Below are 12,654 nucleotides of genomic sequence, written 5' to 3' on the forward strand. Positions count from 1 at the left end.
GTGTCCCCACATCCCATTTCCCCCATGGCCTCAGAGCCACATCTTCACACCCCAAACCCCCTGCGCACATCTCTCATGCCCAAGTCCCCCCATGTCCCTGTGCCCCTCACTGTGTCCCCCCCATTCCCATTGGCACCCGGGCACACAGAACCGGGTACGATCCAGTGGGATCAGCCTGGAACCCCTGGAGCCCCTCCATGGGCAGCCCCATGGCTCCTGCGGGATCCGGCTGTGAAACCCCTCGGGAAGCCCCAAATCCACCCGGTTTCGGGCAGCTCCCAGCACATCCCAGTGGGGCAGCACCCGCAGAGCCCAGCACAGGGGGACCCACAGCACACTCATGTGTCCCCATCACATGTGTCCCCATCGCACACCTCCCCCGTGCCCCATGGGGGCCGCAGCGCCCACAAGAAGCACCCATGGCCAGACCTGGGTCCAGGACTTGTGTTCTGGTGTTTGGCACCGGCGCTGACGCAGCTTCACCCAAACCAGAGCCCAAGGCCCCGGTGCGAGGCCCCTGTCTGCATCCAGGGCAATGCCGCATGGTGTGTCCCCAACCATGGTGTGTCCAGAACCATGGCATGTCCCAAGCCAGCGCCCTCGGGGACACTGCGGGTGCTCCATGTACCAGTCCCGGGTCCGTACCTGGTCTCGAGGCTGCGGCGCAGGGAGCGCGGCTCCCACCTGTGCCGCATCCCACGGGTCCATCACCGCAGGGTCAGTGCCAGGGCCGTACCTGGTGAGCAGCAGCTCCGGCCCCAGCCCCAGCCCCAGCCCCAGGCCCAGGATGGGGCCTGGCGTCAACGTACAAAAGTGGGAGCCAGAAAAGGGCCCCTGGGTTCGGCTCCGCCGGGACCCACAGCAGGGACCTCCCCACGTCCTCTGGCTCCTCTGCAGCCCCATGGGCCCCATATCCCGTCCTGGCCGCTGTGGGGCTGCTTCCGGGCAGGGCCGAGCGCGGCTCCCACGGCTGCAATAGAAACCTTGGAATGGTCGGGAAAAGGATCCTTTAAAAGCGATGGGCACCAGTCCGAGGCTTGGGCTCCAGTGTGAGGCTCTGGCACCAGTGTGAGGCTCAGGCGCTGGTGTGAGGCTCAGGCTCCGGTGTGAGGCTCAGGCTCTGGTGTGAGGCCCAGGCGCCGGTCCGAGGCTCGGGTTCCGGTGTGAGGCTCGGGCACCAGTGTGAGGCTCGGGCTCCGGTGTGAGGCTCAGGCTCCGGTCCGAGGCTCGGGCGCCGCGCGGCTCCATCGCCCTACTCCAGCCCCAGGATGTAGTTGATGCCCTGCACCAGGCCGATGATAACCGGCTGCCAGGCCACCAGGTACCGCAGCCAGTCCAGCAGCTGCCCATACATGACATGGGGCCGCTCCCAGCTGAGGGAATGGAGTTAAAGAGCCAAGGAGAGAGGAGCTGAGCATCCGGAGGCAGGAGCCAGACTCATTCCCATGGGAACATCTGGAGTCTGTTCCCAGAGGATGCCCCATCCCTGGCAGTGCTCAAGGCCAGGTTGGACACAGGGGCTTGGAGCAGCTGCTCCAGTGGAAGGGGTCCCTGGGGCTGGAACTAGAGGAGCTTTAAGCTCCCTTCAACCCATGGTGCCAGGCAAGCCTGGATGAGCTCCAGGGCTCATCCCAAACCCCTCACATGCCCTTCCCAAAGGGAGGAGAAAGGATACGGGTTACTGAACATCCTCTTGAGATCCACCTTCTCTTTGCAGTATGGACACGTCTGCTTCTTCCCCACGATGCACCAGCCGCGGATGCAGAACTCATGGAAGCTGGAGCAGCAGGTTAAGGAGCACAGCCTCAGGCTGTGGGACATGGGGGCAGGAGCAGGCATGGGGGAAACCACTGAGCTTCCCCGAAACCCAGCCCAGAGCCATTGCACAGGGCAGGAAACACCCCCGGGCAGGGATGGATGCATTGCTCAATGATGTCCTTCCCTAGGAGCGGAGTCCTCCATGCACACAGGAAGGGGCTCACGGGGCCGTGGTCTCATAGGGGTGACCCCAACACGGGACCGAGGGTGGGACCCAGCCCTGGGGATGTGATGGGGTCACTGATGGGGTGTGGATGCCGGTGGGAGCTCCAGGACCTGCACAAGGGACCTGCGTGCACCCGGGTGGCTCTGGGTCTGACTCAGAGGGGATTCACCCCATGAGCCATGGGGAAGGAGGCGGCTGTGGCTGAGCCTCCCAACCACGATGGAGCCACACAGAGCCTGTCCCTGGGAACCCTGCACTGCCTGTGGGGAGCAGAGCCCCATGCACGGGGGGGGGAGGCTCCGGAGCCGGATACTGGGGGTGAACATCGGGAGCTGGGATCTGAGTGTGGCCTTTGCTCAGAGCCTGCTCTGGAAACCACCGTGGGCAGGAGCCGGGAACAGCTCCGGGTGAGTCACTGGGAAACCCCTCCCGGTGGGGCTGGGGCACTGAGGGGAACATGGAACCTGCATCCGGATATGGGGAACAGCACAGGAGGGACATGGAGCTGATGGAGCAAGGGCAGAGGAGACCATGGAGCTGCTGCGAGGGCTGGAGCAGCTCTGCTCTGGAGCCAGGCTGAGAGAGCTGGGCTGGGGCAGCCTGGACAAGAGAAGGCTCCTGAAGGGGAGAGCTGAGAGCAGCTCCAGTGCCTAAAGGGGCTGCAGGAAAGCTGGAGAGGGGCTTGGGACAAGGGCCTGGAGGGACAGGCCAAGGGGAATGGCTTGAACCTGCCCAAGAGAGGGGAGACTGAGCTGAGCTCTGAGGCAGAAGCTGTTCCCTGGGAGGGTGCTGAGGCGCTGGCACAGGGTGCCCAGAGAAGCTGTGGCTGCCCCATCCCTGGCAGTGCTCAAGGCCAGGTTGGACAGGGGCTCCATGGGCAGGGGTCAGGCTCCAGCACCAGCACCAGGAACCAGTATGGAGCAGATCCCAGCTCGGTGCTGCCACAGCGGCACAGGGAACAGGATACACGTGGTTGCAGGACAGCCGGTAGGTGTTCTCCAGGATTCCCTCCTCGTTGACGTCCACCAGGATCCGCTGCCCACACACGGCACAGACACTGTCCGAGAGGTGCTTGGTTGGCATCCCCGAGGCGCTGTAGAACTGAGGGCAGAGCAGTCACACATGGGGACATGGGGACAGTGTGGGGACACTGGGGGCTGGGGTCAGCACCCCCACCTTATGGTGTTACAAACCCCGTTATGGGGTCACAAACCCTGTTATGGGGTCACAAACTCTGTTATGGGGTCACAAACCCTGTTATGGGGCAGGGACACAACAGCAGCCCAGGAGCTGTGTGGGGATGGGGACCCCGTCGCAGCCCAGCCCCACAGCAGGGACCCCACTGCTGGGTGAGGATGAGCTGCAGGTCACAGCTTCCACCCCACAGGTCTGCAGGGGGGGGATGAAGAGCAAAGCCTGGAGCAGCCCCAGCCACATCCAACCCATGGGAGCACTGAGGGGTCCCCACACACAGCTCCGGGGATGGAGCCCTCCGGTCACTGGTGCTGTGTCCCACAGGGAATCATGGATGTCTCAGGCTGGAAGGACCCGTTAGGGTCACTAGGACAGGTCTGCTCCTCACAGGACCACCTCAGACTAAACCATGGGGCCAAAGCATCATCCTTGAGCTGTGGCTGCTCTGGTGCTGCCTGACACTGGTGACACAAACCTGGAGCCTGTTTCAGGGATCAACACCCCCAAGTGATGAATGAGCCTTTTCCTCATGTGCAACCTGAACATCCCCTGATGCAGCCTCATGGAATGGGTTGGGATGAAGGGACCTTAAAGCTCCTCCAGCTCCAACCCCTGCCAGGGCAGGGACCCCTTCCACTGGAGCAGCTGCTCCAAGCCCCTGTGTCCAACCTGGCCTTGAGCACTGCCAGGGATGGGGCAGCCACAGCTTCTCTGGGCACCCTGTGCCAGCGCCTCAGCACCCTCCCAGGGAACAGCTTCTGCCTCAGAGCTCAGCTCAGTCTCCCCTCTCTTGGGCAGGTTCAAGCCATTCCCCTTGGCCTGGCCCTCCAGGCCCTTGTCCCAAGCCCCTCTCCAGCTTTCCTGCAGCCCCTTTAGGCACTGGAGCTGCTCTCAGGTCTCCCCTTCAGGAGCCTTCTCCAGTCTGGCCAAGCCAAGTGCCCTGAGCTGCTCCTGCTCCTGTGTCCCTGCTCTGGGCACACTGCAGGAGTCCGAGGTGCCCAGAGCTGCAGAGGGCTCAAGGTGGGGCCAGAGCAGCCCCTGCAGAGTGGGGCATCACCTGGGGCAGCCCTGGGCACTGCTGACTCCTGACACTGCACGGACCCGAACCATGGGGCTGCCCCCAAGCCTCTGCTCCCACACAGAGCCAGGATTCCCCATTGCAGCACCCCCCTTGCTCCCCACAGCTCCTCCCAGCTCAGCACCACCAGCACAGCAGGGCCCTGGCAGAGATGGGGCAGCAGCATCCCCCTGGCAGCACCAAACCTGCCTGCATGGGGGGCTCCTGGGGTGCCCCAGTGCGAGGGGATGCAGGGAGGGGGCAGAAAGCAGGAATCATCAAGGCCAGGCCCTCGGGAGCTGCTGCAGAGCTCAGGTATGGCTGTGTCCTGGCTCAGGTATGGCTCTGTCCTGGCTCAGGTATGGTGTGTCCTGGCTCAGGTGTGGCTGTGTCCTGGCTCAGGTGTGGCTGTGTCCTGGCTCAGGTATGGCTGTGTCCTGGCTCAGCTATGGTTGGTGGGTCAGGTCCTTGCTACCAGGTGAGTGTGCCAGGGCTGGGGTCACTGCTGCAGGCACAGGGGGAGCACTTGTTGGGGTTCAGAGGGGTGAACAGATAGATCCATGTGCTCTGTGCTGGGGCATGGGGGAGCTCCCCCCTTGCAGCAGGGTTGGGACTGACCCTGTCAGCTCAGGAGCAGCTCAGGACACCCCTCGAGCTGGGGCCTCGGTGAGCAGGGGCATGGCTGCTGCTGGTGAGCACCAGGCTCCAGCCCCACAGGCAGCACAGGGCAGAGCCGGGAGCACTCACCCCGATGGTGGAGGCCATGTAGTCCGCACACATCTCGGCGAAGTCCCTCTCCAACACCCCATAGTAGAGGCCATAGAAGAGGAGGGAGATCCCGAAGTCCATGGCATCTTCTGGCTTGATTCTACAAGAGAGGAGCCAACTGACACCAAGGAACTTGTGCCGGGGCTGTTGTGGTGCAAAGGCAAACGACACAGCTGCAGCGTGAACCCTGCCACAGGAGGGACCCACGCAGCACCAGGAGCATCACCCACAGAGGGGCTGTAGCTACAACCCCATCCCTGCTCCTGAGGCTCCGCACCTTGGTTGGCTCCAAGTGGCACTGGAGGGGAGACATGGACCTAACACCCCAAGTGTCTGCCCTGGAGCCAGGCTGGGAGAGCTGGGCTGGGGCAGCCTGGACAAGAGAAGGGGAGACCTGAGAGCAGCTCCAGTGCCTAAAGGGGCTGCAGGAAAGCTGGAGAGGGGCTTGGGACAAGGGCCTGGAGGGACAGGCCAAGGGGAATGGCTTGGAAGTGGCTTGGAGCAGCTGCTCCAGTGGAAGGGGTCCCTGCCCATGGCAGGGGTTGGAGCTGGAGGAGCTTTAAGGTCCCTTTAATCCAAACCAGTCTGGGATTCTGTGGTTCCATCTCGTGCACCAGATCAGCTCCCAGTAAGCCCCAGTTAATGCTTCCACATCCCTGCAGGTCGACACCACAGAGCTGCAGATGCAGCTGAGCCTCTTGAGGTACCAGCCCCAAACCCAAGCTCCCCATGCAGGTAGGGGACACCCTAGATGCTGCTCTGAGCCTGCTCACCATCAGCCTGCCAAGACAAGTGTGTCCCAGCACTGTGGCCAGGTCCCCATCCCACAGGGAGGGTTCCAGCCCCAACAGGAGCAGCAGGTTCACTCACCTGAACAATAAGTTAAGCCCAAAGAGGGTGAACATCACAGCCATGTAGCCCACGATGCCGGTGGCATAGCTGATCTTGTATATTAGTAGAAACCATTTATAAACCAGCCTGTGAGGAATGAAGCCAGGATTGAGCTGCTTGTTCCCAAAAGCTGTGGCTGCCCCATCCCTGCAGTGCTCAGGTTGGACACAGGGGCTTGGAGCAGCTGCTCCAGTGGAAGGGGTCCCTGCTCATGGCTGGGGCTGAAACTGGATCAGCTTTAAGCTCCCTTTATCCCAACCCACTCTGTGATTCCATGATCCAGCACTGCCATGGGCTGCTCAGTGCCTGACATCCAACCTGGCAGCCTCGGGATCAGTGAGTCACACTGGGAATGCCCTTGGCCAGGCTCCCAGTGCCACGTGCATGGGGCTGGATGCCAGCGAGTGCCGGATGCCACCCTGGGCTGCTCCCAAGGGCAAAGTCTGGGGTGCCACAAGTGGGGCTGAGGAGGCTCCTGCAGACCCACACTGACCTGGGTGTTGTCTGCACCAGAGGCTTCCGCGTCGCCCTGAAGGTGACAAAGGCTGTGACCGCTGAGAAGAGCACCCAGATGAGCAGGAACCGCCACCAGTTGAGCTTGATGGTGAAGTACAGAGGAACCACCCACATCTGGAAGAGGGTCACCATCTGTGGGGCACAGGAGAGGCTTCTGGAGCTGGGCACAAACACCCTCCCAGCCCTTCTCCTGCTTCATGGGGATCAAGGGTCTGTGGCCATGGGGCTGAGCTCCTGGGCTGCTTCCAGAAGGGAATGGGCAAAGGGGTTTGGTCTGAGGTTCCCAGAGGAGCCTGGAGACATCATCATGGTGAGGTTGGTTCAGGGGCAATAAGCAAGGAGCCTCCATCACTTCCATGGGGAAGCACCCGGAGAACACAGCTCCTCCTTGTGTCACCCCCAGGACAACCCCAGATGTGCTCATCCCATCACCCAGTGCCAAAGCACGATGTGAAACTGGGATGTGAGCACTGAGGATGTGCATCCATCCTCATCCCCACTGGAATCCCGGGCAGGTAAAGGGAACCTGAGCACCAGGCCAGCAGGGACCGGAGCCTGGGACACACTTACATTGTAGGAGCGAGGGTGCCTCTGCTTCCACTGCACCAGCAGCAGCTGTGCCACCACCAGCGTGGCAATGAGGATCAGAACCATCTCGGCGTGCATGGCCTCGTGCCCGCGGTGCTTGGCGTGCATCCGGGCATGCTCCACCCTGCAGGGACAGGGCAGGAGCCTGAGGGACATGGGGGGACACAGGGATACACAGGGATACACAGGGATACAGGGCAGAGCTGGGCACTGCGAGGGAGCGGTGTGGGGATGGGTGCAAGGGGGCTAAAGGGGACCCTGAGGTGGGCTGGGGTTTAACTGTGGGACTGGAGCTGCCATCAGCACAGCCCAGAGCCTCTGCTGCCCTGGCAACCCCAGGGAGAGCCTGGATCCACTTCTGGAGCTGGGAGCCCAGCACAGGAGGGACCTGGAGCTGATGGAGCGAGGCCAGAGGAGGCCATGGGGATGCTGCGAGGGCTGGAGCAGCTCTGCTCTGGAGTCAGGCTGAGAGAGCTGGGCTGGGGCAGCCTGGACAAGAGAAGGGGAGAGCTGAGAGCAGCTCCAGTGCCTAAAGGGGCTGCAGGAAAGCTGGAGAGGGGCTTGGGACAAGGGATGCAGGGCCAGGCCAAGGGGAATGGCTTTCAGCACCATCCCATGCCATGACTTGAGGTTGATGCTCTGCAGCCAGGGCAGCTGGAGCCAAGGCTGGGTACAGTGAGAGCCGCGCTGGGGATGGCTCAGCAGGAGCAGAAGCAGCAGCAGGAACAGGAGCAGGAGCTCTGCAGGTTGCCTCCATCCCAGTTCACACACTCACCTCCACCGCTCCTCTGGGGACAAGTGGGACAGATCCACCTGCGGAGAGGAGCGAGATGTGAGCCTGTGCTGGAGCACCCATCCTGAGATCCCAGCCTGCCAGGAGCACCCATCCCAGCTCACAGGAGCACCCATCCCAGCTCACAGCACCGGGAGCCTGTGCTCCATGCGGAACCACCCAGCACCCCCCCTCCTGCACAGCACCACTGGGGACCCCACAGCGGCTCCTGCACAACACGGACAAGAGGAAGGTTTCAATGACAACCCCCATGTGCCCATCGTGAGGCTCCAGCCCAGAGTTGTGCCCCAGGCAGCACGAGGAGCATCCTGCTCCTCCATCAGCTCCATCAATCCCCTCTCTCCCCTTCAAATCCAGGTTCCCCTGCGACCAAAGCTGTTCCAACCATCCCATTCCCAAGGAACAGGTCACATCCCACATCCACATCCCAGCCACGCATCCCTGGGCACACAGAAGCATCCCAACACATGTCCAGAACAGAGCCCCAGACCCCAGCAGGGCCCTGGACAGGGAGCAGCACCTGCAAGCAGCAATGAACCATTGCTGGATCACCCCAAATCCAATGGGAAAGGGGTTTTGGGCAGTGCTGACATGGGTGAAGGCTCCCCTGGAGCTGTTCTCAGGGATCATGGGATCAGGGATCATGGGATCATGGCTGCCTTCGGACCAGGACACTCCTGGCATCACCTCAGTCCCTCCTGGGCAATGGGGACACCCCCATGGACACACAGGGCAGCAAAGCCCATCAGGGGCAGAGGGAACCCATCCCAGCAGGATACACGGACACAAACATGGATCCAGAACCAGGTGGGACACAGGGCAGGCACTATGGGGCTCCTATGGGGTGTGGGGCTGCTGTGGGGAGAGCCCGGGGGGGGCAGGAGCAGGAGCTCACATGGAGCATCCCTCGGGAAGCAGCTGAGGGCTCAGAGCAGTGCCAGGGACTGGAGCTGCCCTGGGGGCAGGAATGGAGCTGCTGGGAGCACTGGAGCAGCAATGACATGGAGACAGGGGAGAGCTGGGCTGGGGGAGAGCTGAGAGCAGCTCCAGGGCCTGAAGGGGCTGCAGGAAAGCTGGAGAGAGGCTTGGGACAAGGGATGCAGGGATGGGATGAGCTTGGAGCAGCTGCTCCATGGAAGGGGTCCCTGCCTATGGCAGGGGTTGGGAATGGAGGAGCTTTGAGGTCCCTTCATCCCATCCCATTGCAGGATCCATGCCCAGCTCCAGGCACAAGGTCCCTGATCCCAGCACTGAGGCTCCAGCTCCCACAGTCACTACAGGACACATCCTGAGCGGGGAGATCCCAACGGATCCAACCCGAGCAGGAGCCCAGCTCAGCCCTGGCGCTCAGGACAACACCGGGATATGGATCTGTGCCCATGGGAGCGGGTTCTGTGGGATCCCAGCCCGGGATGGGCTCAGTCTGGGCGCTCAGGACACCGGGTATGGATCTGTGCCCACCCATTCCATAGGATTCCGGACCCCCTGCCTGGGAACAGCCCCAGCACCCACAGCAGCGGCTCGGGAGCCCTGTCCACGGACCCAGGGAGGAGGCTCCAGCATTCCCAAGGGATTCCAGCCGCAGCCTTCACCCCCCGGCCTCAATGGCCCTGGGCCCGCACCGGGGCCTGGGGACCCCCCCGTGCCCGTCCGCCCCATGGACACCCCCATGTCCCCCGAACCCGGAGCCCCTCGGTGCCCCCATCGCCCCCGTCCCTGTCCACTGCCCCATGGAGCCCCTGCCCCATGGAGCCCCTGCCCCATGAAGCCCCTGCCCCATAGAGCCCCCGCTCCGGTCCCGGCTCCACCTCCTCCACATCGCGCTCTGCGGGGCCTCCAACCTCCACCTCCAGCACCGCCGCCATCTTGCCCCCCCTCCGTCCCCGGCGGCCAACTCCTTCCGCCGCCGCCCGCCAATCACCGGCCACGCCGCCGCAGCGCGGACCAATCGCTGTGCGCGGCCGGGCGCCAGAGGCCAATCAGAACCGAGCAGAGGCGGGACAGCCGCCGGCGGGGCCAGAGCTGTCACTGGCAAGGGACCGTCGGACATTTCCAGGCCCGGAACGGGACGCACGGATCCGGTTTGGTCCCGGTCCGGTTCCCGTCTGATCCGGTTCCGGTTCCGGTGGCACCGGTAGCACCGGTTCCCCCCTCCCCCCCGCCGGTGTCAGAGCCCCGGGACAGGCCCCGCCCCCTCCTGTCCCCTGCGCCCTCCGGTGCCGCTGAGCGCGGAGCAGCGGGGGGGGCACACTGCAGACGGACCCTGAGCGCTGAGGGACTGCGAGTACCGGCATGCACCGCGGCGGAGCCGGGACCGGAGCCGGGATAGGGATCAGGACAAGAACCGGGATCGGGACCGGGATCTGTGTGGGGCGGGGCTGGGGTTGATGGGGTGAGGGAGTGGATCTGGGTGGTGGGGCTGGGGGCCCCAACGGGATCCCTGTGGGGCAGGATCCCTGCTGTTCCCATTGGGAATGCGGTGTTTCTCTGTAATAGATACCTCTGTTCCCATTGGGAATGCTGATTACCTCTGTGCTGGATCCCTCTGTTCCCATTGGGAATGCTGGGCCCCTCCACAGCCCTGCCCTGATCCCACCGGCTCCACAGGGAAGGAAGCTCCAGGAGATCCCAGATGGCTCCGGTCAAAATCAGCTTCATGGTGTCCTCACAGATCCCAGAGGTTCCCTATGGGGGGAGCTTGGGAAAGGCCTCGATTGGCCTGAGCTGCTGCTGAGGGTCCTGGAGCTGCAGGGATCTGGTGTGGGATGTGCTGGGAATTCCACATGGAATGGTGGGAGCAACAGCCAAGAGCTGCCCATGATCCATAGTGTGTGCTGGGCTCATCCCATCCCTGCAGTGCTCAAGGCCAGGTTGGACACAGGGGCTTGGAGCAGCTGCTCCAGTGGAAGGGGTCCCTGCCCTGGCAGGGGTTGGGGATGGAGGAGCTTTAAGGTCCCTGCATCCCATCCCATTCCAGGATTCTCCTTGTCAGACCCCATCTGCATGGCAGAGATCACACCAGGACAGGGATCACAGACGATTCCTCCTCTCCCATTGCCCCCCAAGCCGTTGGGCTCTCGGCTCTGCCCCCCCAGCTCCACCCTTCTGCAGGACCCCACATTCCCAGTTTAGACCCCGCTCGGTGCGGACGCTCCCAGCCCTGGCTCTGCTGCTCCCCTGCAGCTGCAGATGGAGCGCTCCGATCCCATGGGATACATTGGTACATCCCCGGGCATGGGAACCACTGCATCATGCACGTGTTCGAGGGTAACGGCCGCATCCATAGGGAAGAGCCATGGGGATGGGAACAGAGGGGATGGGAACAAAGGGGATGGAGAGCAGAGACTGCTCTGCCAGCTCTGCCCTGGGCTCTGGTGCTGGAGCCTGATGGGTGTTACCTGGGGTAACACGGGGTGGGTGTCCCATTCCTGCATCCCATCCCATCCATCCCATCCATCCCATCCCATCCCTGCAGCCGACTTCCCGGCGCTGGGGCAGATGTGGGACCGGCTGCACCTCACGCTCCTCCAGCCCTTCCGCAGGCACATCCAGTTCGGGATCTCCTTCATCCGAGTGCCCCATCCCTGGACCCACAGCTCCCGGTGTGTGCCCATCCCTGAACCCACAGCTCCCGGTGTGTGCCCATCCCTGAACCCACAGCTCCCGGTGTGTGCCCATCCCTGAACCCACAGCTCCCGGTGTGTGCCCATCCCTGGACCCACAGCTCCCGGTGTGTGCCCCATCCCTGGACCCACAGCTCCTGGTGTGTGCCCAGCCCTGGACCCACAGCTCCCAGTGTGTGCCCATCTCCTGCATCACCCCTTGTCCCGCAGGAGGGCTCCGAGCCCATGGACAGCACTGGGAGCTCCAGCCCTGCCTCGTCCCAGGCTCCCCTGCCCGCACTGCCCTTGTACGTTGAGCCCTGGAGGGTCGGGAAGGACCCGAGATCCCGGTTCTGTTCCCGGCCATGGGGCTGCTCTGCTCCATCCCATCCCTGAGCTGCTGCCTCCCAGCCCTGCTCTCCTCATGCCCAGGAGCCACAGGGAGGAGGAGGAGGAGCTGAGGCTGAAGAGGCTCCTGGCCCACCTGGAGCCCTCCTGCCTCAGCCGCCCCACACGGATGCTGCTGGTCCAGAACCAGCACAGAGGGTCCCAGAGCTGTGGGATAGGGATCAGGATCCCGCAGGAGGAAGCTCAGCACCCGGTGAGCTGGGGCTGCACTGAGCTCAGTGCAGGGAATGCCCCAGCCTGCGGTGCTTGCCCTTGGCCTGGCTGAGCTCCAGGAGGTTCCTACTTCTCCAATCCCTCGGGATCCCATCCCTGGTGTTCACCCTTGTCCTGTGGCTGGAGGGATCCCATGGGATAAGGCCATGGGGATCCCGGATGCTCCCCATGCCCACAGGCCTGCATTGCCTGGCTCTGGGCTCACCCTCCTGCTGGTGCATCCCTGGCTCGCCCCAAGCCTCCTGTGATCCATGTGTGGGCTCCAGCAGGATGCTGCTCCATGGTGATGCTGCAGCACAGGGATCCATCAGGTACATCCCATGGGTGGTTTCCTGCCCATAAACACCACTGGTGGCGTCCGGATGGGGCTCCATTGGATGCAGGGTGGGATTAATGTGTCTCCATCCCTTGTTCCCAGGCCCTGCACAAGGTGTCCCCCCGAGAACAGCAGGCAGGGAGCTCCCAGCAGGTGACACCTTCATCCCCTCCTCATTCCCTGCTTCAGGTCTTTCCCAGCCACCTCCTCACCCTGTTCTGGATCCCACCCTTGGCTGGGGCTGGTTCCCTGCTCCCCATGGGGTGCAGGACATGGGGGCACAAGCTCTGAGCTCCCCCCTGTTCCTGCAGGTCCCTGCAGCCC

At 63.3% G+C, this 12,654-nt stretch overlaps 1 protein-coding gene across 1 annotated transcript; it reads right to left on the reverse strand.

Moving 5' to 3' along the window:
* Positions 1-1,165: 1,165 nt before the first annotated feature.
* On the reverse strand, positions 1,166-9,656 carry LOC101873152 (RING finger protein 121). Its single transcript, XM_034073286.1, has 9 exons — positions 9,600-9,656; positions 7,774-7,811; positions 6,981-7,122; positions 6,388-6,542; positions 5,874-5,981; positions 4,983-5,103; positions 2,952-3,085; positions 1,676-1,777; positions 1,166-1,373 (listed from the first exon to the last, which is right to left on the reverse strand). The coding sequence occupies exons 1-9, from the start codon at positions 9,654-9,656 to the stop codon at positions 1,253-1,255; spliced, it is 978 nt and encodes a 325-aa protein (XP_033929177.1). The 3' UTR covers positions 1,166-1,252.
* Between the last annotated feature and the right edge of the window lie 2,998 nt (positions 9,657-12,654).

This window comes from Melopsittacus undulatus, chromosome 2 (assembly GCF_012275295.1).
Source record: "Melopsittacus undulatus isolate bMelUnd1 chromosome 2, bMelUnd1.mat.Z, whole genome shotgun sequence".
Lineage (NCBI taxonomy): Eukaryota > Metazoa > Chordata > Aves > Psittaciformes > Psittaculidae > Melopsittacus > Melopsittacus undulatus.